Source organism: Stegostoma tigrinum, chromosome 29, assembly GCF_030684315.1.
Source record: "Stegostoma tigrinum isolate sSteTig4 chromosome 29, sSteTig4.hap1, whole genome shotgun sequence".
Classification (NCBI taxonomy): domain Eukaryota; kingdom Metazoa; phylum Chordata; class Chondrichthyes; order Orectolobiformes; family Stegostomatidae; genus Stegostoma; species Stegostoma tigrinum.
This window is the reverse complement of record NC_081382.1, coordinates 17086437-17113158: the sequence shown is the minus strand read 5'-3', so window position 1 is coordinate 17113158 and position 26722 is coordinate 17086437. Positions and strand designations below refer to the sequence as shown.

Here is a 26722-nt window from a genome sequence, read left to right as displayed (position 1 = left end):
GTAAGTTAGGTAAGCACTTGCACGGTGGCTCAGTGGCTTGCACTGCACTGTGAGGCAGCATCGGACCTGGGTCAATTCCACTCTTGGGTGACTGTTTGTGTGGAGTTTGCACATTCTCCCCGTGTCTGCGTGAGTTTCCACCAGATGCTCCAGTTTCTTCTCACAGTCCGAAGGTGTGCAGGCTAGGTGGATTGGCCATGCTAAATTGCCCGAAGTGTTCAGGGATGTGTAGATTTGGTGGGTTATGGGGGATGCTCTCAGGGGTGGTGTGGACTTGTTGGGCCAAAGGGCCTGCTTCTACACTGTAGGGATTCTATGAATAAAATGAACAGAACAATTCATTTGTTCAAATAATGGGAAAAGGTTTGTTGAAGCAGAAAGACCAACATTTAAAATTGTTGGACTTGATCTTTTCTTAAGCTGTAATTATCGTGCAAGAATCTGTGGCATTTGCTCCTTCTCCCATCCCAACCTCCATAAAATAAGCTAATCTACTAAATAGCAAACCTGCATGTATAATAATGTAAACATCACACTGACTGGTTGATTTCACTCAGTAAATGTATTAGGAATTCATACACTGTTCTACCATTAGCTTATCAGTACCAAAATGACAATTCAAAAGTACAGCTCCTCTCTCACCAGAAAGAAGATATCTTTGACGATAGAGTTTTTGATGGGCGGTGAAACTGAAATGGTCCACAAGCTGATCAAAATACATTTCTTTGAAATGTGGTTCTGGGACTGTTATTTTATCCATAACATTCGTAACACTTATTCTTTTGTCACTTATATCAACAAAAGTGTCTTCAACTTCAGAGTCCATCTCATCATTATGAGTTGGGCCTTGAGCAGTCAAGATAGTAGCTGGTGTTTTGGTGGCAGACTTGGTCTCACTAACACCAATGACTGAAACAACAATGCTGGTGTTGGCATCCTGGACACTGACAGCCGGGACTTCAGTGACTGTATTGGTCTCAGTGACATCAATTACTGGAGCACTGGTGTTGGTGACAAGATCCAGGGTCCTAGTACCTGAGATTTTGGAATTGGTGTCTGTACTCGTGACATTGATGACCGAGGCATTAGTAGTGCCAGTGACAACCTCCTGGACAGTAGTGCTTTGGGCTTTGGAATTAGTGTCCGTAACTGGGATGTTGTCTTCAAAATGAGTGCTGGTGACAAACTCCTGGACATTGGTGACTGGGGCTTTGGAATTAGTGTCTATAATTGTGATGACAACTGGGACATCAGTGCTCGTGACACTCTCCTGGACACTCGTGACTGGGGCTTTCGTATTACTCTCTGTATCTATGATGGTGACTGGTACATGGCTGCTGTTGATTGTCTCCTGTATGTCAGTGCCTGCGGTTTTGGTGATAGTATCTGTAACCGTACCATTGATGATCACAGCACTACTGTTGGTGCTAGTGTCCTCCACGCCAGTAACTGGGACGCTGGTGATGATGATGTCTGAGGTTTTGTTGACAGCATTTATATCCGTGCCACTGATGATAACAGCACTACTACTGCTGCCCAAGTCCTCAATGGTATTGTTTGGGACCTTGGTGACAATGGTATCATGGCAAGTGGTGGTAGTGTCTCTATCAACTCCACTGACAACTGGAGCACTACTGCTCGTGCCTAAGTACTCGACGGCATTGCCTGAGACCTTGCTGACAATGATATCTGCGGAATTGGCGATAGTATTCACATCTTCGACGCTGATGTCATCGCCACGAGTGACACTGTCTACCTCCTGAATGCTGATGCCCGGGACAGTGGCGTTGCCGCTAATAATTTGTACGGCCACTGGAAGCTCATGCTGCTGAATGGTGCTCGGGTTCTGATCGACTTCCTCGACAAGGAATAACACGTGGGGAGATTTCGTCTCTTTGTCACCGGCGGTATGATCGATGGGTGGCGGCTGGCTGCCTGCCTCGATGTGGGATTTGGATTTCTGCTTCTTGGGCGGCAGGCTGCCTTTCTGCTTGTGAGGAGGGGCTTTCCCTTCCACCTCGCCGAGCAAATGTTTCTTGCTCTTAAGCTTCTGCTCCTTCTCATCCAGGACAAGGATCGACTCCGTCGGAGACTCCAGCAGCAGCAACGAGCCGCGCTCCGATGGGCTGCTGGGGGTCAGCTCCTCGATGATGAGCAGAGGAGGGGGCAGGGTGCTGCTTACGATCTCTGGATTGGGCTCAGGCAGCTGCATGACGATGGTCTCCTCCATGAGGGAGGCCGCAGGGGGCACCTCCGGCTCGGGGCTGGGGCTGGTGCTGGTGCTGCTCGTGGTGGTAGCAGTGGCAGTGGCAGTCCCGGTGCCTGACGATATCTTGATGAGGTAGGGGTGCCAGACGGGCTCGGTGGCGTCCGCCGTGGACTGGCCGATCCCGTTCTCCGTCGACTCTTCCATGTCGATCTCGATTTTCAGCGGGGACGCCCCGCCGTTGCTCTGGACGGCGGGGGAGGACAAACCGGGTGTAGTACTGATGTGTCCTGCCTCCTCATCCACCTCAATTATCAGCGACGCCGTGTCGCCATCGGACTGGGTAGACTCCACGGGAGACGGAGGTGCCCGGGCTGGGACCGCTCGTTGCCCGGACGGCGCCGTCAACCACAACATCAAGAGCAAACGGAACGGCCCGCACCACTTCATGGCGGCTCCAGGGTCCAGGCGACCTGCACGTGACAGCGCCCCAGCCGCCGGCAGCACGTGACCAACCGTCACCCCATTGTTGTCAGGCGTTCGCCGTTGAGCGCACGCGCAACTCTCTGTCCTGCCCACACAAATGCACTGCACTCCGTTAGTATGGCTGCGCAATCGCCGCCGCGGCCGCTGCGATCGACAACCTGCTGACTTCCTGCAGCTGCGCAGTGCTGTCAGGGCGAGCCGGCTATGACAATTGCGCGGTGCTATGAACGGCGTGCCAGCTACTGCGCCTGCGCACGAGGAGGTGCGGCACCACGTGGGAACATCGTACCAAAACTAAAATGTGAAGTTGAACTCTCCAAACGGAGCGAAGAACTGTGGATGTTGAAAGATCTGAAATAAAAACAGAAATTACCGAAGAAACTCAGTATCAGTGGAGAGAACAACATGGAGTTAACGCTTCGAGTTATGAAGAAGAGTCAGTGTACTGGAAACATTAATTCTGTTTGGTTTTCTTTGCACAGATGCTGCTAGACTTGCTGAGTTTATTCTGCAATTTCCGTGTAAGGTAAGGTCACCATTATCGTACCGGATTACAGGGCTGCTCTTTCATTAGAAAGAGAAAGATGACGTGATCGTTTAACCTGAGTCAGGTGCGGGGAAGGGTTGCGAAAACGAGTCCGTCGTGGTAATCTCAGCCAGTGTGGGGATTGAACCCACACTGTTGTTGCCGCCCTGTATCGTAAACCAGCCATCAACAGTAACAATGATAACAAGGAATAGAGCTGGATGAACATAGCAGGCCAAGCAGGAAATTAGGTACAGGAAAGCTGACATTTTGGGCCTAGACCCTTTTTCTGATGAAGGGTATAGGCCCGAAATGTCAGCTTTCCTGCTCCTAAGATGCTGCTTGGCCTGCTGTGTTCATCCAGCTTTACACATTGTTATCTCTAACCATAGTAACAGTTGTAGTAGGAAACCACCCAGTAGTAGTAGTCACTTGCCCTCAGACTGTGAGGAATCATGGCAGCACACAGCTGCAGTAAGACAGCAACTGGCTATGGTTAAAGACCCAATAGATACCATGGACAGGAGGAATGTGATTTACAAGAAACCATGCAGAGACTGCATAAAATTCCATGTGGGACAAACAGGCAGACAACTAATAAACCACATCCAGGAACACGAGCTAGCAACTACACAAGCCTTGGTTTCAATACACGTAGCCAAGAAAAACCACACTTTCAACTAGGACAAGCCAAACAGAACACAGCCAGGGACTTCTCAGAGGCCTGGCATTCATCCACGGTCTCCATCAGCAAACACATTGAGTTAGACCCAATGTACCAACCATCACAACACAGAGTCAAAACTGGCACCTACCAGAAGCATCAAAAACCAGACAATATAAATTTGAACTAGCAGAAGACAATAGCACTTCACAGGAGGGTCCACAGCACTGAGGATGTCACCTTGTAAAGGAACAAAACATTTACTGTCAAATCGCTCAGCTTGTCAAACACACCAACACCTCCAAGCAGCACCCGAACTACAAATATTCGCTCAAACCTGAGGAGCCGAGATGTTGTCTTGCTGGGTGTGCAATTTAGAACAAGTGGTCATAGTTTCAGGGTTCAATTAAAGGCAATTTAGGACTAAGAAGAGAAGAATTTTTTTCCATTATCTTGACATTTTTTGCCGTTATATTGACAGGCTTTGACTGTTGATCTATAAATAAGCAAAGAAAAAGTAGAATCGCCACATTTTAATTTCAGAGTACCTTGTCTGCAGTGATTTCTCAAGAACTATATTTGGATTGTACCTAATTTAGTTTTGTTTTTGCTATGCTCATGAAAAAGAAATGAGCCAAATAAGAAAATAAACAGATGCTGGAAATATGAATTAACTTAAAAAAACGGCTGGAAGTTTTTAATCAATGGGTCAGAAGATATCTCTGGAGAGAAAGAGAGAGTGTTTCTAGCAGATGACCTTTCATCGTAACTGAAAAGAAATATTGTCATGATTTGGACTTCATAAACCAATGTAGGAGACAGAGGAAGTAGGAGGAACAAAGGAGATTATTTGCTGTAGATGGGATGGACACCATCAAAAATTATATAACAAGAGATTTCACAAAGAGACTGGTAAAAATAAAGTTAAAAAGTTTCTTTCCAAGAGAGGTGTGAATTACTCTGTTTAAAAAAAAGTATAACATGAATGCATAAAGCAAGAAAAAAGACAAAGATCAATCCAAAAAAGGAGAGAAAATAAAGTGGAGTGTCAAAAGCTCATAGAACAAGATACAAAAACAGAAATTCTTGGAAAAACTCAGCAGATCTGGCAGCTTTTTTGGAGAGAAGCCATAATTCATGTTTAAGGTCCAGTGACCCACATCTTTGTCTCAGGTTTGCTGCAGTGCTCCTATGAAGTTAGCACAAGCTGGAGGAACTGAAATTTACTTTCTGCTTGGGGACCCTACAGCCTTCAGGACTCAATATCAAGTTCAATAATTGTGGGACCTGAGCACCCTCTCCCATGTCCTTTCCAACACTTACATATCAGGCTATGATATTGGACTGCTACTATAAGCATCTCATTGTTACCTACTAATTTTGGTAAGGCAAATCAGAGCAGGATTTACACATTTAATGTTGTAGAGACCTGTGGAGTGCTGCTGAACAAAGAGACGTTGGGGTGTAGGTTCATTGTCTCATGAAGGTGGAGTCACAGGTAGACAGGGTAGTGAAGAAGGTATTTGGTACACTTGCCTTCATTGATCAGTGAGCTGAGTATAGAAATTGGGATGTGTTGCAACATTGATAGGGCCACTTATTGAATACTGCATTCAATTTGGGTCTTCCTGCTATAGGAAAGATGTTAAACTTGAAAGGGTAGAGAAAACATTTATAGGAATATTGCCCAAGCTGGAGCGTTTGAGCTATAGGGAGAAGCTGATTTGGCTGGGTTGATTTTCCCTGGAACATTGGAGGCTGAGGGGTGATCTTATAGAAATTAATAAAATCATGTGTGTGGGTACGCTGAATAGCTAATGTCTTTTTCCCCAGGGTAGGGGAGTCCAAAACTAGAGGGCATAAGTTTTTAAGGTGAGGGGACAGATTTAAAAGTGACCTAAGGGACAACTTTTTCATGCAGAGTCGGGTGAGGTACCAAATGTGCTGCCAGAAGAAGTCATAGAGCCTGGTACAAATACAACATTTAAAAGGCATCTGGATGCATACATGAATAGTAAGGGTTTAGAGGGATATGGACCTAAAGCTGGCAAATAAGACTAGATTAATTTAAGCTTTCTGGTCAGCGTGGATGATTTGGACTGAAGGATCTGTTTCTGTGCCGTACAACTCTACGACTCTAATGGTCCCCATTAGCAGCTACCGATTCTCTGAAGCTGACCTTTACTTCCCCTGCACAACTGTTTTTCTTTCTTGGCTCTATCTCCAATTATTGTTCACTTGTTGCCCCCAACCCACCTCATCTTCAGTATGTTTACTAACCTTTTCCTGGATACAATCAGTTCTGAAGAAGGTTCACCGGACCCGCAACATGAATTCTGCTTTCTTTCCACAGATGCTGCCAGATCTGCCGGGACTTTTCCAGCCATTTTAGTTCATACCCATCCAGGTGCCTTTTAAATGTTGTATTTATACTAGCCTCCACTTCTTCCTCTGGCAGCTCATTCCGTACATGCCCCGTCCTCTGCATGGAAACAGTTGCCTGTTGCTTCCCTTTTATGTCAGTATTGTCTCTTATTCTGAAATCGTTCTAGATCACATTGGAGTAAATAAGCACTGCAATAATAAAAGATATTCTCAAGAACTATTCTATCTAAATATAACCAAATTAACAGTCTTCACAGTGACTTTGCTGGTTAGTTGAATATTCTTCTGATTTTGTTGATTTAAATTCCCTTCCTCCAATGACCTTCATTCCATCTTAAGGTCAGAAGTAGGGATGATCACCGATGTTTGCACAATGTTCGGCACCATTCGCAGTCCTGAAGCAGTCCATTTCCAAATGCAACAAGATCTGGACAATATCCAGGCTTGGACTGACAAGTGGCAAGTGACATTCATACCACGCAAATGCCAGGCCATGACCATCACCAATAAGAGACAAGCTAACCATTGCCCCCAATCAGACACTCAACTAAACTCACCACAGAAAAGACTTGGCTACAAGGGCAAGTCAGAGCTGGGAATACTGCAGCGAGGAACTCACCTGCTAGCTTCCCAAAGCTTGTCCACCATCTGCAAGTCACAAGTTAAGAGTGTGATTGTATACTCCCCGCTTGCCTGGATGAGTGCAGTCCCAAAAACTCAAGAAACCTGACATCTCCAGGACAAAGTACTCTGCTTGAACCACACCCACAAGCATCCACTCCCTCCACCACCAGCACTCAGTAGCAGCAGTGTGTACTATCTGAACAATGCACAGTTGAAATTTGCCAAACATCCTCAGACAACATCTTGAAAACCCATGACCAGTTCCATTTAGAAGGTGAGGGCAGCCGATTATATGGGAACACCATCACCTTAAAATTCCCATCCCAGCCACTCATCATCCTGAGTTGGAAGTATATTGCTGTTCCTTCACTGCCACTGGGTCAAAATCGTGGATTCCCCTCCACACCAACGCGCCCCCCCCCCAAAGCATTATGGGTCAACTCACAGCAGATAGACTGCAGTGCTCCAAGAAGGCAACTCACCACCACCTTATCAAGGGCAGCTAAGAATGGACAATAAATGCTGGCCAACCAGTGATGCCCACATTCCACAAAATGAATTTTTAAAAATCAGTTCAATTCTCATGTCTTAATTCATTACAGAGGAAAAGCTTGTACTAGATTTGCACTCTATAGTTTAATTAGAACACAATCTAGTATGTTACTTAAAAAAACCCAAAAATTTGCAGATGCTGGAAATCAGGAACAAAAGCAGAAATTCTGCGGAAGGTCCAGTTGACCCGAAACATTAACACTGCTTTTGCTCCACGAATCTAGTTGTTGTTTTATGATGCTGCATCTAGATGTATTCTGTGGAGACAATTTCAGGAAGCTATGAGCACTTATTACATAGCTTGGCACAGTGCGTTTTGTTCCCAGCTGCCTAATATACTTTCAAATCTGGTATGCAGCTGATGGTTTACTCATGTTTTCTAAGTGACTTAAATGGTTCAGGGTGTTAAGCCATTGCCCATGCTGTTCATTACAGCAGTAATTTTCTCCACTTGTCATCCAACCTTATCCATTATCTTGCTGATCAATGCACACTGTCTTCATCAACATATATACCCTCACCATCCACAGGCCCCAAGTCGCTTGTAGTGGGATTGGTGAATCACCATATCCTGATCTCCTCCATTACTCCTTTGTCAGCTACCTTTTAGCTCCACACTGTTTTCTTTTTCTTTCCCTTCACTCAAAACCTCTGTCCCTTCCTAATATCTCCACATTCCCTCCTCCATCCCAAATTGGATAACTTGTCTTTCTACTGCCTCTCCCAATGTTGCTCATAAGTGAACCATGCCTCCTACCACTGTTCTAGGAACATTCTGCCTGCTTCATGGCTGTCTGTCATAGCACTGGTTCTTTCAGCCTACCGCTTACACTGAACTGACCCATGACTCATTCCCATCAAAATGTCCACTTGAATTCCTTCCAAGAAGGTCATTATTCTGGTCAGTTCCACATCAGTCTATTTTTCCCAAATGTATGTCTGGTAGGCCTCTAGCGTTATTCTACAAATTTTGACTCTTTAAACTTTACCTGCAGGTTGACCCCATGTAACTCCATTGTAAGATCCAGACTGAGGATGTTTGCTGATGATTCCGTACAACACCATTCACACTGTCTTAGATACTAAAGCAATGTTATCTGTAGGAAGAAAGTCCTCGACTGAGCTGAGAAATGGAGACAAACATCTGAACCACGTAGGTGCCAAACAATGACCATATTCAACAAGTGAGAATTTAATAATCACCCTTTGACATTCAATGGCATTACCACTGCTGAATGGGCTGGGAACTAGACATGCAATAGTACACATCCTGCCAAAAGGACAGGTAGATGGGCTGAGGAGGTAATGTTCCCTTGTTAGTAATAAATGAGACTGAATCAAAAGCAAGAAATGATATAGAATCAGAATGCACAACATCTATGTGGAGTGTAGTGGCCATCACAAAGTGAAAGGTGCTGGGAAGCTGACAGGTCTGAAGGTGGATAAACCACCTGAATCAAATGGACTACAACACGGAGCTCGGGCTCTGGAAGCGATAACTGAGGAGATTGTAGTGGCAATGGTAGTGATCTTTCAGGAATCACTGGAGTCAGGAAGGGTCCTGGAGGACTGGAAGATGGCTAATGTAATACACCTATTTAAGAACGGAAAGAGGCAGAAGACAGGAAATTACAGGCCAGTAAGCCTGAACTCAGTCAGTGGTAATATTTTGGAGACCATTTTTAAGGATGAGATTCCAGAGTATCTGGAATTGTTAAATAGGACTGGGTTGCACAGCTTCATCAAGAGGAGGTCATGTCTGATGAATCTGTTACAATTCTTTGAGGAGGTAGCAAGCAAGTTGGACAAAGGAGAGCTGGTGTACATGATTTGTTTGAATTTCCAGACGGCCTTTGATAAAGCATGAGAAAAGAGGCGACTAAATAAGATATGTAGGAGTCATGTACTGGCTGGATAGAGGATTGGCTGACTGTTAGAATGCAGAGAGTGGGGATAAAGGGATCCTTTTCAGGGTGGCAGGCAGTGGCAAGCGGAGTTCCATAGGGGTTATTGTTGGGACCATAACTACTGATATTATACATTAATGATCTGGATGAAAAAAACTGAGGTCACTGTTGCTAACTTTGCAGGTGGCACAAAGTTAGATAGAGGGACAGGACTAGGACCTGAGGGCACAGTCTCAGAGTGAAGGGACGACACTTAAGAACTGGGTTGAGGTGGAATTTCTCAGCCAAAAGCTGATTAATCTGTGGAATTCATTACCACTGAGTGTTGTGGAGGCTAAGTCATTGAGGGTATGGATAGATTCTTGGTGGATTGGTTCTTGATTGAAAGGGGGATCAAGGGTTACAGAGAGAAGGCAGGAGAATGGGGTTGGGGAACATATCAGCCATGGTTGAATGGCAGAGCAAACCTGATAGGCTAAATGGTCTAACACTGCTCCTATATCTTACGGACTTATGAATGTCTCACTACCAAAATCCTAGAGGTTACCATTGAGTATTTATTGAACTGGACCAGCCAAATAATAATGTACTATAAGATTAGTTTGGATGTCAAGAAATTTGTGGTGGGCAACTCATCTCCTAGCTCTCTTGTGTCTGTCCACCATCTGCAAACCATAAGCCTGGAGTGTGATGGAATGCTTCCCACTTGACTCGGGGAATATGACACTCAAAAAGCTTGAAACTATACAGGTCAAAACAGTCTGCTTGATTGGCACCCCATCCACCACTTTCAACATCCATTTGCTCCAACACCGATGCTCAGTAGCAGCAGTGCATACAAGATGCATTGTAGTGACTCGCCAAAACTCTTCAGGCAGCTGCTTCAAAAGTTGAAATCTGTACCAGCTGGACAAAGACGGCAACAGATGCTTGAGAAAACCACCACCTGAAAGATCTCTTCAAACCCCACATCGTCTTGAATTGTATCACTGTTCATTCACTGTAGTTATTATCAAAGTCCTCAGTTCCTCTTCCTGATAGCACTGTCAGTGTCTCAAGAACTGCAGCCGTTCAAAACGATGACATTTTGTCTTGTTCAGGGCAATTAGGATGCATTTAATGCTAGCAAAATCAGTGAAGTCCTCATCCCATGCATACTTTAGAAATACTCTACCTTCCTAGCCTATTGTGATCCTATATGGCCTCATTCCCTCCTATATCTTGATTGCTGACAAGAAAGAGATAATACATATTTACATTGAATAGCTTTTTGCCACAAATGTCATGTGCACACAAAGACAAACTTGTGCACGGAAGGATCACACTGTCAACAAATGAGTTACTCTGTTGGTAGTTTATAGATGTTATCTCTAATCACTTCCATGTCTTCCTCAACATTCACTCCTTGATCATCATTAACTTCTACCATCTATGACTTGGAAAAAAAAACCATCTTATTTATGACTAGCTATTGTCTGAGACCCAACTCTCCTTTTGTGGAGCCTTACCACGACAATATCTTTCTTGCTGTTGAATTGCTCAACAAACTCTTTTGATCCTGCTTTCAACAAGCATTCCAAGACAGAGAGACAGAATTTATATTGGGCTGGTCCATGTATTTAGCGGTTAATGCAACTCTTATGCATTTGTTAGTCAGATTGTGACTGTTAAACATTGGAGTGTGAAAAAAATGGTTTCTGTTGGGGTCATGATCCTTTCAGAACTAGAATAAAAGCAGAGCCCTGCTGAAGATTTAAAATTAAAGAATGATTTTATTAAACTCAAAATATTAACTTTATTTCTCTCTCCACAGATGCTGCCATAATAGCTGCGTTTCTCCATCTTTTATTTTATTTCCTTTCTTCTAAGACTTAGATCTCACTGCAAGATGACTTCTTCAGCACCAGCATTTGCAGTGACATCAGTTTCAATGAGGTAATCTCACAACTGCAAGTCTCTGTGGTCAAGCTTGCCAATTTGTGCCATTAATATGCAGGTTCCATCTCACTTTCATGGCATTCTGACCTCCCACTTTGCACTTGTATCCTCAGTGTTGACAAGCTGCCCTCACTAACCTCTTTCCCTCAGACCGTGCAGCCCTCCACACCAATCCCAATCTCACCATAAAACCTGCAGACAAGGGACGTGCAGTTGTAGTATGGCGCACTGACCTCTACATCCCCGAAGCCAGGTACCACTCTCCGACACTTCTTCCTACTGCCCCCATGACCCCGCCCCCGAGCACCAAACCATTTTCTCCCAAACCATCCAGAACCTCATCACCTCAGGTGAACTCCCACCCACAGCCTCCAACGTCATTGTTCCCCAACCCTGCAGTGCCTGCTTCTATCTCCTTCCCAAAATCCACAAACCTGACTGCCCTGTTCGATCCATTGTCTCTGCCTGCTCCTGCCCCACTGAACTTACCTCCACCTATCTCGACTCCATTTTCTCCCCCTTGGTCCAGGAACTCCCTGCCTATGTCTGTGACACTACCACGTCTTCCACCTCCTCCAGAACTTTCCATTCCCCCGGTCCCCAACACCTCATTTTTAGTATGGACGTCCAGTTCCTATACACCTGCATTCCCCGTGCAGATGGCCTCAAGGCCCTCCGCTTCTTCCTGTCCCGCAGGCCTGACCAGTCCCCCTCCACTGACACCCTCATCCGCTTAGCCGAACCCGTCCTCACCTTCAACAACTGTTTCTATTGCTCCCACTTCCTACAGACAAAGGGGTGGCCGTGGGTACCCGCATGGACTCTGTCGGTTGTGTGGAACAATCCCTCTTCTGTATCTACACTGGCCCTAAACCCCACCTCTTCCTCCGTTACATTGATGACTGTATCGACGCCGCCTCATGCTGTCATGAGGAGCTCAAACAGTTCATCCACTTCACCAACACTTTCCATTCCAACCTTAAGTTCACCTGGACCATCTCTAACACCTTACTCACCTTCCTGGACCTCTCTTTCTCCATCTTGGGCAACCACCTAGAAACCGATATCCATCGACTCCCACAGCTACCTAGAATACACCTCCTCCCACCCACCTTCCTGCAAAAATGCCATCCCCTATTCCCAATTCCTTTGCCTCTGCCACATCTGCTCCCAGGATGAGGCATTCCACTTCTGTACATCTCAGATGTCCTTGTTTTTCAAGGACTGCGACTCTCCACCCCCTCCCCCCCCCCAACACCACAACCACCACCCCAAGGCCGAAAACACCCTCAACCGTGTCTCCCGCATTTCCCGCAACTCATCCCTCACACCCCGTCCCTGCAATAACAACTAATACAGAATCCCCCTTGTCCTCATGTACTACCCCACCAACCTCCGAATCCAATGCATCATCCTCTGACACTTCTGCCACCTGCAATCCAACCCCACCACGAAAGACATTTTCCCCTCCACACCCTTGTCTGCTTTCTGGAGGGACCACTCTCTCCGTGACTCCCTTGTCTTCTCCACACTCCCCTCCAGCCCTACCACACCTGGCACTTCTTCCTGCAACCACAGGAAGTGCTACACTTGCCCCCACATCTCCTCTCTCACCCCCATCCCAGGCCCCCAGGGGACTTTCCACATCAAGCAGATGTTCACCTGCACATCTGCTAATGTGGTATACTGCATCCGCTGTACCCATTGTGGCCTCCTCTACATTGGGGAAACCAAGCGGAAGCTTGGGGACCGCTTTGCTGAACACCTACGCTTGGTTTACAATAAACAACTGCAGCTCCCAGTCGTAAACCATTTCAACTCCCCCTCCCATTCCTCAGACGACATGTCCATCCTGGGCCTCCTGCAGTGCCACAACTATGCCACCCGAAGTTTGCAGGACAGCAACTTATATTCCGCCTGGGAACCCTGCAGCCCAATGGTATCAATGTGGATTTCACAAGCTTCAAAATCTCCCCTTACCCTACCGCATCCCAAAACCAGCCCAGCTCGTCCTTGCCTCCCTAACCTGTTCTTCCTCTCACCTCTCTCCTCCTGCCACCTGAAGCTGCACCCCCATTTCCTACCTACTAACCTCATCCTCCCTGGACTGACCAATCTCCTCCCTACCTCCCCACCTAAACTCACCTTTACTGGCTCCATCCCCGCCTCTCAACTTGTCTGTCTCCTCGCCACCTATCTTCCCCTCTATCCGTCTTCAATCTGCCTTCCCCTCTCTCCCTATTTATTTCGGAACCCCCTTACCCTCCCCATTTCTGATGAAGGGTCCCGGCCCAAAACGTCAGCCTTCCTGCTCCTATGATGCTGCTTGGCCTACTGTGTTCATCCAGCTCTACACCTGGTTATCTCTGCCCTTGCTGTGCAGCTGCAATGCACCACTGATAACATTCCATTGCCTTCAGAAAATACCTGCACCTCAATTAGTTTCCCATTGCTGACTGGCACATTGCCTTTAGAAACTTCCTCCTGATAAATTGTGAGGAAGTCAGTATGTGACATTCATTTTTAACTCATTTCTTTTTACTAATTTTCCTTGTGAGAACTCCACTTTCACCTATGTGCAAATTCTGCTGTCAGCACCTGATAAAATTTGACCCGTTATCAAGGGCATGGATTCCAAAGTCAGTCAAACTCCCATCTCTTGGCAAGATATTGTAAAGTGATTCAGAAGAGTTAATTCCAAAAGAAAGTGATTTTCAACATAGAACGATATTTTACAAGCTTCTCCAGCTTGTCCTTTATGGACAATGGAAACTGTTCCAAAACTTGCAGTAGAACTTCATGACCAGAGGAGGTGGTAAAGTGATGTAAATGCTTTAGTCTTTGATGAAGATGACTGCAGGATCCCTGAGACTTTCATGTCTGGAATTGAAGTGCAGGATTTGATTCAATGCAACCAAAATTCTCATGATACAGCACCTACAAGAGCAACAACAAATAGCTTTCTACTGTGCATTTAAAGTAGTAAAACATTTCAAGCTGCTTCATGGGATTTGAATGAGACACAAATTCATGTAAATCTACAGAAGCAGCCCAAAAGTATAAGCGAGCAATGTTTAAAGCAACATTTGAAAAGAGAGTGAGAGGTGGCATGGGGATTTGTATACTTAATGCTGAGATGGCCAATCACCAACAGAGAAATAAAGGAATGAATGGAGACGTAAAAGAATTAAAAAGAAAAGGTATTTATATAGTTATTTGTGCTTCCACTGAATATGTCAAAGTACTTTTGATGAAGTATTCACTGTTGTAATGCAAAAAAACATTGTGCATGTCCATGTTTAGCAGCTGCTGGCATATTTGTTCTTCCTCAATTTCTCTGTTCCTTTGTTGCATCCCAACAATGGTGACAGTAACCCCTGTTTTGGACTGAATCCATTGCTTGTGGTTGCAATGAGCGTATGCAGAGAATATTGAAGGAAGTCAGCTCCTTTATTATTGTCAGCAGTCAGATCGAACACAAATTACTGTTTAGTACAGTCCTTGATATAGTGGGGGTCATGGAAAATTGTGACAGGAGTGGCCCTGGGATGCCTGTGCATGAACTTTGACGTAGGGGCCCTTATTCCATTGTATACAGCATAAGCCATGTTGCACAAGTACAGTAGGAGATTGTTAAATTCAGTAGAATTAGTGAAACGTTGTCCTCTCACCCCCACCACTCATATTGAAGAAAGGCAGCATTGTACAAAAAAGCATGTTGTCAAAGAATTACAGTTCAAGGTGAGAAGAAAGCATGTAAGACTTTGGTTGTCTTTGTGAATTGTGGCCAAGGTGACACTTTAAAGGTCACCTGTAATTACTTCTGATTCACAGAGATGACTACGATCATTTTGTAATATCAGTGACATAGTCAAGTTCTTTTTATTTCAGAAATAAACTTTAATCATAGAAATCATCTATAATCATGTACAAATCACTTCTATATGATCTTTGTCAAGAAAGGGAACAAAACATTGAAATTTTGACATTTCTCAGAACTTCACTAGAGTTGTAAAAAAAGCATCTTTTGCTTGTACAGGAAACTATTGATGTTTATTTTGAGGCACTGAAGTTCTGACAACTGAATAGATCCTTGTTATACTTTAGTAGAAAGAACTTATATGGTGGTCTTTTCCCACTGCACCTTTGTAGCAGCTGGCCCAAGTTTTAGTGCATCCCGCAGCACATAGTTCTGGACCTTGGAATGTGCCAGTCTGCAACACCTAGTTGAGGTCACTTTTTTACCCTGCAAGGCCAAGAAGTTTCGGGCAGACCAAAAGAGTGTCTTTCACCAAGTTGATGGTCCTCCAGGTGCAGTTGATGGGTGTCTCAGTATGCAGATCGTAGGGCACAGAGGCCTGCGTCATGGAGCTACTTAGATGAACCTTGACCAAAATTACTTCATTTCTCTCCAGATCTTCTATGCAAATAGTCAAGATTGTTTGTGGCCGTGACATGTATTTGACAGAGTTGATCACTATATGTGGTTCACATCAAGATTTCTGTAATCATAGTTGTCTTTAACCTGTGCTAATTAAATGTGTGACTAATGTAATTGTCCCTTGAACAGATTCACATAGCTTACAAGTAGATCCTGCTCCCTCAGTTAGTAATCAAAAACACACACCACCCATACCGGTTGGGGTGGCAGCCACTTTTCATTTCCATTGTGAACTTGTGATTCAAATGAAGCTGGAAAACAAAATAGGTGGCACTTCACAGAGTGAGTCATTCACAAAGTGAGTCAAGGGTTAGCCTGTCAACCTAGGCTAATCACCCTCACCCAAACCTAAACTTTCATTCTTTCTTTGTGTTGTTTCCATGAAGTTTGAGCTTCCACACCTTACCATCCAACTTTTAACTTGTCATTTCCCACTATACCCCTGAGCCCTAAAGTATAGTTTAGTTATACCAAATATCAAGATGCCTGACCCCCCACTGAAGCCAAGGAAATGGTTACCGTTGATGACCCCATCTTTCACAGTAGCCTTTTCCCTCCAATAGAAGATCCCTGAATGATTTACCACCTACTTCCACCAGGACTGACTCCAGTCTGCTCACACAACTGTAGCGACATGGACTCCCTGACCCTGAATGCCCTAAGCGACTGACTGACCATGTCCATGTCACTGGACAGAAATCAAATGCTGCCTTTGACTGATTGTGGCTCCCTGATTGGCCACAGACCCCCTTGACTTGACTGAAGACAGTTCCCCTTATCCTTTGAGACTTGGCCATTTTATTGAAGAACATTCATTGAGCTTGCTGCATAGACTGCTGGCACATCTTGTAGGTATGGCATTAACACAGCACAGTGCCATAAAGGAAAATGTCCACCTTTTTGACTGATCACTTCCTGCAACCATGACAAGTTGTTTGGCTTTGCATTTGTGCTAAAAGACAAGGCAATGCCTGAAGAATTTTGTGAGAGATAATGTATAAAAAGCAAGACAAGGCAGACCATGCTGTGTGCAATCACGTAGATGCTAAATGAATGAGCGCTAAGCAAGAAAAGCTAAGAGCCCTGAGGTGTACCCTGTATGATGTTTGAGATGGGTGTCTGTCCCTGGTGCAAAGCAGTCTGCTAGTAGCATAGCTCCAAACTGAGATATTGAAATAGTGAACTGAATTCTAAGTGAGTGGGAGAAAAGCCATGACTTGTTTGTCTGATACCAACCGCTGTGGATTGGAGGGGCAAAGTTGCTGACAGTTGCTGTGCATGGTGCACATGTTGGAATGTGAGGGAATGTCGGCCAAGATGCAGACCCAGAGGAACAAGTGCTTCCAGGGACCCAATCTAGATTTCTAGTTTCACTCCACCGTCTGGGAAAATTGCAACTTAGTATAAATGAGATAAAATTAAGTAACAATGGGATGATAAAGTATGCAAAAAAGCCTTTTTGCCACCGCTGGTGACATTCACATCTTGCTTTGAAAACCTTAAGTCAAAAATTAGACTTAATTTGGGGATACTGAGAATCCCATATTCCTGATCTCTACATTGTCCATGTTATTCAGGTGTTGAGCATATTCTGCCCTTTAACTGTGCTTCTCACTCCATAAATACTACCAGAACTGCTGAGTTTCTCCAGCACTTTGCATTATTTTCAGATATATTTTCTGATTTTGAATGAAGGATACTTATTGGCTGTGACCCTGAGGATAGCATCCTGTTTCTCAGACATAAAGATCTTTTACGCACATCGATGCCCCAGCTTAAAATAGCTAAATCATGGTGCTTCATGGAGTGCAGAACCCTCTGGGTACTGTACCAAGTATTAGCCTTGATTTGCGTTTTTTTGAGGGGGCGCAACTTAATGCTGGACCCTTCTGACTCAGAGCTCAGATTGCTAAGGACTGAGGTACAATTAGAGAAAGATATGTGAGTTGCCGGTGTTGGACTGGGGTGGACAAGGACAGAAATCACACAACACCAGGTTATAGTCCAACGGATGTATTTGAAAACACAAGCTTTAGGAGCTTCACTCCTTCAGGTGTTACTGCAGTTAGAGAAGGATAGAGACCTGGGGCTCTTGGAGAGTTTCAAGGCTGGAGGAGGTGAGAGATAGTCAAGAGACAAGAATGTATGGGGAGGACGTACTGGACTGTGAGCCACTGACTACTAGATTGAGTGAAGAAAGTGACAATGTTAGGGTAGCAGTTAAGAAAGTGAGAATTATGACATGAATTCATGATTGTAGAGGGTAGAGAGCAAGATCAAAATAGCTTGTCCCATTGATGTTTGTATTTTCAGGCTGCTCTTTCCTCTGCCAGCATAGATTTCATTTCTTGGTTGGGTTGTGAGACTACCAGCGACAAAACAAACACGCACTGTGTCTGCTGGATCTCTCTGTTGAATGGCTGTGTGAAAGCACAGCCCCAACGATGTGGGTGACATGCGCTGAATCCTGTGATCTGACCGTGTTCCTTGTGAACGGACCGGCGGAGCTCAGCTGGAGTTTCTAGGACAACCTGGGAGAGCGGAACCCGGGAAAATGCGGCTCCGGCATCACCACTAGCAGACCGTGGGTAGCAACCAGGGCCAAGTCCGTCTCTGGGAATAAAGCCGCCCGTGTGCTCGGATCGCTAGCCGAGCCATCGGTTATGCTCCCACTCCAAAACACCCTGCGGCTTTGGACCTGAATCGGGAGGATATTCCCCACCGAGTTTGAAACCGAGACCGAACTCAACTTGAAACAGAGGAGACCGGAGAGAGTCCGGCTATACTGACAACCTTCCGGGTCTTTCCTCTTGCCACTTCGGGTAGGTTGGGAACCCGGCTTTCGATCTGGGTCCCAAACTTTCTTGTGCGACTGTTTGTTCAGTCACCTCCAGTCTTAGAATTGGGTAGACATAAATGTATCGCATCGTTAAAACTGTTTACAACCAAATTTTTTTTACACTACAGTAATGGCAAGGTCAAATGATGATCAGGAATAGGAGTCATAGTGCATTGTTAACGGTGAGAGCTCAGAAACAGGTGCCGAAACTCATCGGAATCAGGTCTCCGCTCAGAGTTAAGAGCGCTATGTAAATGCAAATTTGCCTTTGTGTAAATTGCACGATCAAATTGGCATCCGTAGTGCCTTCAGTACACGAGTGTTCTGCTGGGTGAATGCACGAACGCCAGGACTGTCGACTGGAAAACAAAAAAACGACTGCGAAATTCTTTCCCTACAGATTAGTAGAGAACATTTTAATGGAACGGTGATATTACAAAGTGCCCTTTTCCACAACGTGAAGGGGAATAGGCTCGGCGGTTTGCATAGCCAGAGCGCCAGCCGGGCGAGGTTACGAGTTGTAAATACATCAGTAACATCTGCTTAATTTTTCACAATAATAGCCTTTGCTATCAGAATATAGGTCGATGTCTGGCCTGATATTAGACACCTTTTGCTCCCGTCCATAGTGACAAATTCCACTTCAAATCTGTGACAGGTTGTTAGGGAATTATCCGGCTCATCTGCTGAAAAAAACTTCATCTCTGGTTTGTTATCTTTAGATTTCACTATTCAATCTATTCCACACTTGGTAGATTTAAGATCATCCGAAAGGTAGCTGCCCATCTCCGTAATTCACACCAAGACCTAGTAACCCATCATCCCTGTGCTTGCAATGTGTGTTGACTCAAATTTGAGCAAAGTCTTGATTTTAAAATCCTCATCCTTGATTTCAACTCCACTTCCCCTCTTTAACTTTACAATCTCTAGGCCCACAATAATGTAAACCTCTGGTCTGTCTATTTCCAGTTCTTTCCTGATTTGCAGTTTGAATCTTCACTAAGTCTGGCCACAATGCGGCCTCAGAGGACCTGTGTTACAGAATTCCTTCTCCCAATCTCTCTGGCTCTCTACTTCTGTTTCCTCCTTTAAGGTGGTTCGATAAAACCTACATCTGTGACCTGGTTCTTTGAATACATTATTATGTGTCTGGTGTCAACTTTTGTTTGGCAATATTCCTGTGGAGCGACTTTGGATATTTCACAATGTTAAGGCTATTAAATAAATGCAAGTTGTTAGTGACAGTTTGATGTTAAGGCAACACAGAAGCACAGACATAACTATGACACAGCTATTGTTATGATAGCTACTGCTGTTATTATTGGACAAGTCAAATCTCAGACTGAAATCTGGCTCAATAGTTTTTATTGGTTTAAAATGAGATTATCTTTCTCTCATGCAAGTTTAACAATTAAACATAAGTTTATGACGGCAAAGAAATGAAGATAAAGTACAATGAACCAGTATATTTTCTTATAATGAAGTTTAAAGGTTTCAAAACACAGTAAAAATTCCTATTAATCCAAAAGACATTCCTTTGCAGTACTCAAACCAGAAAGAACTGCCTCCTTTTTCACACCTATATAAATCTTAATTTAATGCAGCTGCAATAACAACAAGAAAAACTGATCGCCTCTTCTTAGAGCTTTCATATAACTGAGCTTAGACTTTCTGTGCTTCCAATAACCTCTTTCAGGTTTTTAATCAAATAGTTCTGATCTGGAACAGTTAAACTAAACAACTCTCACTGATGTAATCTCTTTCTTATCAATCCCATAACTGCATCCCACCCTCTCCCCCGCACCCGCACCCACCCCTCCACCCCCCTGCACCGCATTGCTCAAAGGCAACTGGTTCACACATTCAACTTCAGACAAGACATCTGGAACACTGCCCTAGACTGAAACAATAATGCTTTGTTTCACAAGCTATCGGTGTTTTCCTGAGCCTGCCCAAATTCCAGAATCTTCTACTCAAAAAACAAATGCATTTCAGTGCTTGCATTAGTTGCTCGTTACTTCTTCCAGTGTAAACAAATCCCTATTACACTCCAGGAAGTTGCTTCTAAAACCATGTTTTGAAAGAAATCACCGCAGTTATAGAAATAATTGAGTTAATTATTAAACTCCCCATCAAAATTAATGATATCAAATATATATATAAACCACAAACCTTACAACACACTACAAAGGAACAATATTAGTAAAACTGCACTTTTATCAGTTTGCAGATTTCAACATCCAATTCTAAAATTGATTTCTTTTAAAACTAGGGAAATGTATCCAGAAAATAATTCAATATTAACTTCAAATTCATGATTTGCACAGTTCAGAAGCTGGTCTCATATGCGGTAAAGGAAACTATGTACTAACATAGTAGTGTACTTTGAGTACGTTATAAAAAGCACTTCTGCAATACCACTGTGTCATTGCTTTTACTGATATACTGTTCTTAGGTCTCCCGGGAGATATTGCTGTACAGTACCTCTAATTAGCATGGATCTCAAAGATACTTTTGCTTCCTAGTTTCTCCACTGTGAGCTGCTAATGTTTCAGTGTCAGTTTCATTCCGGTTCTTTACCAGTAGTCAGAGTGGAAACCTCAACTCTGTAAATCCAGAAAACGATTCAAATGCACAGCACAGAAGTGAAATCATTATTAATCACAGATGTGGGGCTTAGCAAAATCGTGTTGAGTTTACATTGTGCAGAGCAGCATTACTTCTAGGTACTGTGGAACCTATCCTAATCAAATATTCGGGTGGATTTCAGAGCACCGACAGGAATGAAAAATTCGTTTGCTGACTTGTTTGAAAGTTGAAGCAGTTGTGTCTTAGTTTTGGGGTCAGCTTACCTTACCTGTTGTTATATGCCAACAACATGAAAACCTCATTGCTGTCCTAAATGGACAGCTTTGAGTGCTCAGCACATTCATGGCCAGAGAAATTACGTGAAGTTTAGAGTTCAGCAGCAATAAAGTAAGGTAAAGTCACCATAATCTTGCCAGACCATAAGGCTGCTCACTTATTAGACAGAGAAAACTGGTGGTGGCTTACCTTGAGTGTCATTATGCCTCAGGTGAGGTGAGAGGTTGAGAAGGAAAATCCTTCTTCGAAACCTGAGCTGGTGTGGGAACTGAAGGCACACTTGATATTACTCCATGTTGCCAGTGCTGAGGTATGATGACATCAGTAAGGAAGTCATTTTACAACTTGATGTTAGTAAAATAGAATTTTGAACAATCATTTGGCAACAAGGACAATCATATTCCAGGGTGCTAATGTAAATTGAGGAGATAATGGCTGAGTGGTGTGATCACTAGAATGATATTCTGGAAACCCGAATAATTTTTTCGGGGCCTGAATTGGAATTCCACCATGACAGAAGGTGGAATTTAAATTCAATTCAACTAAAAGTCCAATAATGACCAAAAAAACTACCGTCAATTGTCACAAAATCCCATGTGGTTCGCTGATCTCCTTAAGGGAAGTAAACTACCAGTCTTACCTCGTCTGGTTAGACGTAACTCCAGAATCTGTGAATTGTGGCTAATTCTGTCCTCTGAAGTGGCCTAGCAAACCAGTCAGTTGTACCCCAAGACATTTAGGAATGGACAGTAAATGCTGACACAGTCAGCAAAATCCACATCTGATGAGTGAACAAATTAAAAAAAACAAGCCAGCAATCCAGTCAACTGAGCTAGCCAACTTCCTTACATAAAAACATAAGAAGTAGCCATAGGAATAAACCATCAGGCCCATCAAGCCTGCTCCACCATTTCAATAAGATCATGATTGATCTTTTAAAGGCTCAGTTCCACTAATTTGGCTGATCACCATAACTTTAATTCTTTTACTGTTCAAGAATGTATCTATTGTTGCCTGAAAAACATTCAACGAGTAGCCTCAACTACTTCACTGTGCAGGGAATTCCACAGATTCACAACCATTTGGGTGAAGAAGTTCTTCCTCAACTCAGTTTTCAATTTCAGGCTATGCCCCCTAGTTCTAGTTTCACCCACCAGTGGAAACACACCTCCCTGTTGCTATCTTTACTCATCCCTTAATAATTTTATATATTTCTCTAAGGTGTCCCCTCTTTCTTCTAAATTCCATTGAGTATAGTTCCAGTCTACTCAATCTGTCCTCATAAGCCAATCCTGTCAACTCCAGAAACAACTTAGTGAACCTCCAGTGCACCTCATCCAGTGCGAGCACATCCTTTCTCAAGTAAGGAGACCACAACTGCAGACAGTACACCAAGTGTGGCCTCACCAGTAGCCTATACAGCTGCGCAGCAGAATCTCCCTATTTTTAAACTCTATCCCTCTAACAATGAAGGGCAATATTCCATTTGCCTTCTTAATCATCTGCTACACCTGCAAACCAATTTTTTGTGATTCATGCTCAAGGAACCAGGTTCCTCTGCACAGCAGTGAGCTAAAATTTTTCGCCATTTAAATAATAGTCCATTTTGCCATTATTCCTGCCAAAGTGGATAACCCTGCATCATTTTAACTAGGTAGCCAAAAGCATTGTGCCTTGAATGCTTATAAACAATCTTTTGAGATGGTAATTGGTGCTGCCAAGGCATTCATACTGCATCATTTATATTATTATACTTATATTCATATTTAAGGGTAAATATTCTTGACATGGAGAAAGTGCAATGAATATTCATCAGACTGTTTCCCTGGAAGGTACTTTGAGGAGAATTTAAGGAAATTAGGCTTGCTTTCTCTAGAGTGAAAAGGAATGAGAGTTGATCTCTTTGAAGCATTGGAAATTTTTGCAGAAGTCTACAGGGTGCATTGGAAAAAGCATTATTCCTGCCCACACTTTGCAGCATTGAGTTCTGATTCTGGAAATCGCTGCTGCCATGGATGTTGGAGGTAGTGCAGAGGAAAAGCAATTTAGGTGGAATGTTGCAATGAAAACTCAGTATTTCAGTGTATTCAAGTCAGAGAAAACAAGGTGCAGAGCTGGATGAAAGTATTCAAGTCAGAGATGACCAGGTGTAGAGCTAGATGAACACAGCAGGCCAAGTAGCATCGTAGGAGCAGGAAAGCTAATTGTTTTTGAGATATGGAGATCATAGAGAAAAATGGCCTTGAGATAGAAGATCATTCAAGGTCTGGTTGAATATTGGAGCTGACAAAACAGGTCTAAATAGCCTACTCCTGTTCATGTTTCCTATTTTACTATGTTACAATGCAGGAGCCAAAGCAACCTAATGATGATAGTGTGATACAGTATAGCATAATGGTAACCCTAACTAGGCTAGAACTGTCAGTCTACACCTATTACTTTGTTATTGTTTTATTATCCCTGATGCAACAATCAATTGTGCTATTTGAGTATTTTAGGAATTACATTGCCAGTGAATTCGACATGCAGCCAAGTATTTACATTCTTCACAAAAACATATGTCTACGAAGGAAAGTTCTTTAAATGTTGTGGGGTGTAAAAGAGGTTTTTTTAAAAAAATGTAACTGCTTATAATTTGCACATATTGGTTTATGATCACCAAATACTACTTGACTTGTGTCACCAAAGTGCTGTGTGAAACATTAACATTGCTATGTCTGAAGTGAAATTGTAGGTGGAACTGAAATTACTTTTTAATACATTTCTATTGTGGTCATCACTCATTTAGCCTTGCTAATATAGAATTTGACAGGCAGGCTGAGGTATTGAGAATTGGAAAATTGAATTATAAACATATTTTAGAACAACATTCCATTATAGATACAATAGGAAACCTAGCTCTTTCTATGCAGTATGAATATGCATTGGAAGCTCTAAATTCTGAGATAAAGAGTGGAAAGAATCTTCATTTGTCTGACTTCATAGAAAACTATTGAAAAATGGACATCATCAATACAAAGTATTTCCACTTTTTAAAGTTCCAGGAGAAAGATGTTTGTAAATGGGCCTCTTAGAATTCTCAACTGCTGACATTACCTAACTCCATCACAAAGACAACACTGTGTTCTGGGTAACAACCCTTGTATTCAGCAATGCCAAACAAAAGAGATGTGAGAGAGGGAAAGGGGCGAAGAAACTGCTTCAGATGAGCTCACTGATGATATGCAGGAACAGTTCCAAGACATGAATTTTGAGCCGTTGAAGGGTCGTGATTAAATAAGAGCTTACAGCTATGTTAAATGTCGTAGCAGGCTTTCTGCTGAGTTTAGAGCAGAAAGTTAATTACACACTGGGCAAGAGAACTGGGTATTAATTAACTTTCATGTTCCCACAGCATCGTAACACCTTCTAGATTATTCACTTTAATCTTTAATGCATGTTCATGAAAATATTCCTCGTGGAATTTTAGTATCAGATGTCTTGTGCTAAAGGTAGCAAACAAACCAGTCATTGTTAGTGCATTTTCAGTAATACCATGGTGACTCGTCACCATCATGGTGATTAAATATACCAAACTCTCATGTTTTCTTTTTGGTACTAGCGTGTTGATGAAATGCCTAAACAAAAACAAGGCAGTTTGGTGAGCAAGTCAACAGCCTCATCCACAACCTGAGCTACAGATCTTTGCCAAAACTTTTTGAACCCATTTATTTACAACAACAAGTCCATGCTGGTATGTGACATAGTAAATGTGCTGAAAGACCTTAAGATCATGTGATGGATGTAGACCATTCGGCTCGTCGTGCCTGCTTTGCCGTACAATAGGATTAAGGCTGAACTGATAATTCTCAACTCCGCTTTCTCGCTTTATGATTAAAAATCTCAGCCTTGAATTTATTTGATTACCCAGCCCCAAAGGCCCTCTGCAGTAAAAATTCCAGAGATTCACTATTCCCTGAGAACAAAAATAAAATCCTCCTCATCTTTGTCTTAATTGGGTGACCCCTTACTTTGAGATTATGCCCTTGGGGCCTAGACTCTTTCACAACAGGAAACAAACTCTCCACATTTACCCTGTCAAGACTCCTAATGTTCTTACATGTTTCAATAAGGTCTATTTTCATTCTTCCAATGAGTACAGCCCAACCTATTCAACCTTTTCTGATCAGAAAATCCCTCCAAAACTGGGATCAACCTCGCAAACCATCTCTCTTCTGCCTTCGATCCAATGTGTTGTTTACAGTATTTTAAGTGCCTTGTGTAGTTCAGTATGACCTCCCTATGTTTATATTCCATTCTGTATGAAATAAAGACCAATATCTAATTTGCCTTCCCTATTACCAGCTGAAGTTATATGCTCACTTATTGTGATTTGTGTAGAAGCAATCCTAAAGATTAGAAAGCAGGATGTTTGAATTTAGTGTTTGTAAAATATTGTTGTTTGTAAAATGCTGGGGCAAAGCAGTGCATGGTCCCTTTAAAAGATGATATGTATTTCTATATTTAGAGATTCAAAAAGGATGTCTGTGGGCAGCAACTTGTGGGTTTGCAGGTGCACAGACCTCCTGAATTGAAACAGTTGCATCAAAAGCCTGTATAGTTAGCAGGACAAGAAGCAGTTTCGTTTTGTTATCAAGACAACAAGTTTTGAATTTAGCCAATTAATTTGAACCGGTACCCAGATACCAAAAAACAATTAAATGTAAATCTGATGGGTTTGACAACATAAGAACAGTCCTATTGTACGGAATATTGATATGTCATCAAGGCTATAAAAGAAGGGGCAGTTGGGCAAAGACAGGAGAGCTCTGTCAAGAGAGCCATCTGCTCTCAGAAGAGAATCGCTAGCTCTCTCAGACTTCTCTAAGCTTTAAAGCATCTAAATCAAAGGTACCTACAGCCCAATTAGTTAATATTCCTAATAAAAACCAAAAGAACTGCTGATGCTGTGAATCAGGAACAAAAACAAAGTTGCTGAAAAAGGTCAGCAGGTCAGGCAGCATCTGTGGAGGAGAAAACAGAGTTAACGTTTCGGGCCCGGTGACCCTTCCTCAGAATATTTCTGACAGAAGAATTCAACAGAGAAGGCGTTCCTGACAGAACATTTGATGGAGAAGGCACAGAACATTCCCAAAAACATGTAACCCGACTGTAATTTTTTGAGACTAAATTCTATTTTAATAATTTCTGTTTTATGTAAGTGGGACTTGTATTTATTGGAATAGTATACCATTAGAATCTTGTTTTATTTATGAATAGTTAGTAGTCAGAAAGGGTTTATTCAGTTTG

At 43.1% G+C, this 26722-nt stretch overlaps 2 protein-coding genes across 2 annotated transcripts in view; one reads left to right on the top strand and one right to left on the bottom strand.

Moving 5' to 3' along the window:
• Positions 1-26722, bottom strand: part of LOC125465255 (uncharacterized) — a 102091-nt gene that overhangs the window by 74910 nt on the left and 459 nt on the right. Inside the window, exons 2-3 of the mRNA XM_048558533.2 lie at positions 4147-4243; positions 643-2986 (exon numbers count right to left, since the gene is read on the bottom strand). Of these exons, the coding sequence (XP_048414490.2) occupies positions 643-2986; positions 4147-4243 (2441 nt within the window). The remainder of the gene's footprint in view (positions 1-642; positions 2987-4146; positions 4244-26722) is intronic.
• zgc:162952 (PKc_LIMK_like_unk domain-containing protein) overlaps positions 18101-26722 on the top strand; it is a 101250-nt gene continuing 92628 nt past the window's right edge. The window contains exon 1 of the mRNA XM_048558968.2: positions 18101-18551. The gene's annotated coding sequence lies outside the window, so the exon portion shown is untranslated. The remainder of the gene's footprint in view (positions 18552-26722) is intronic.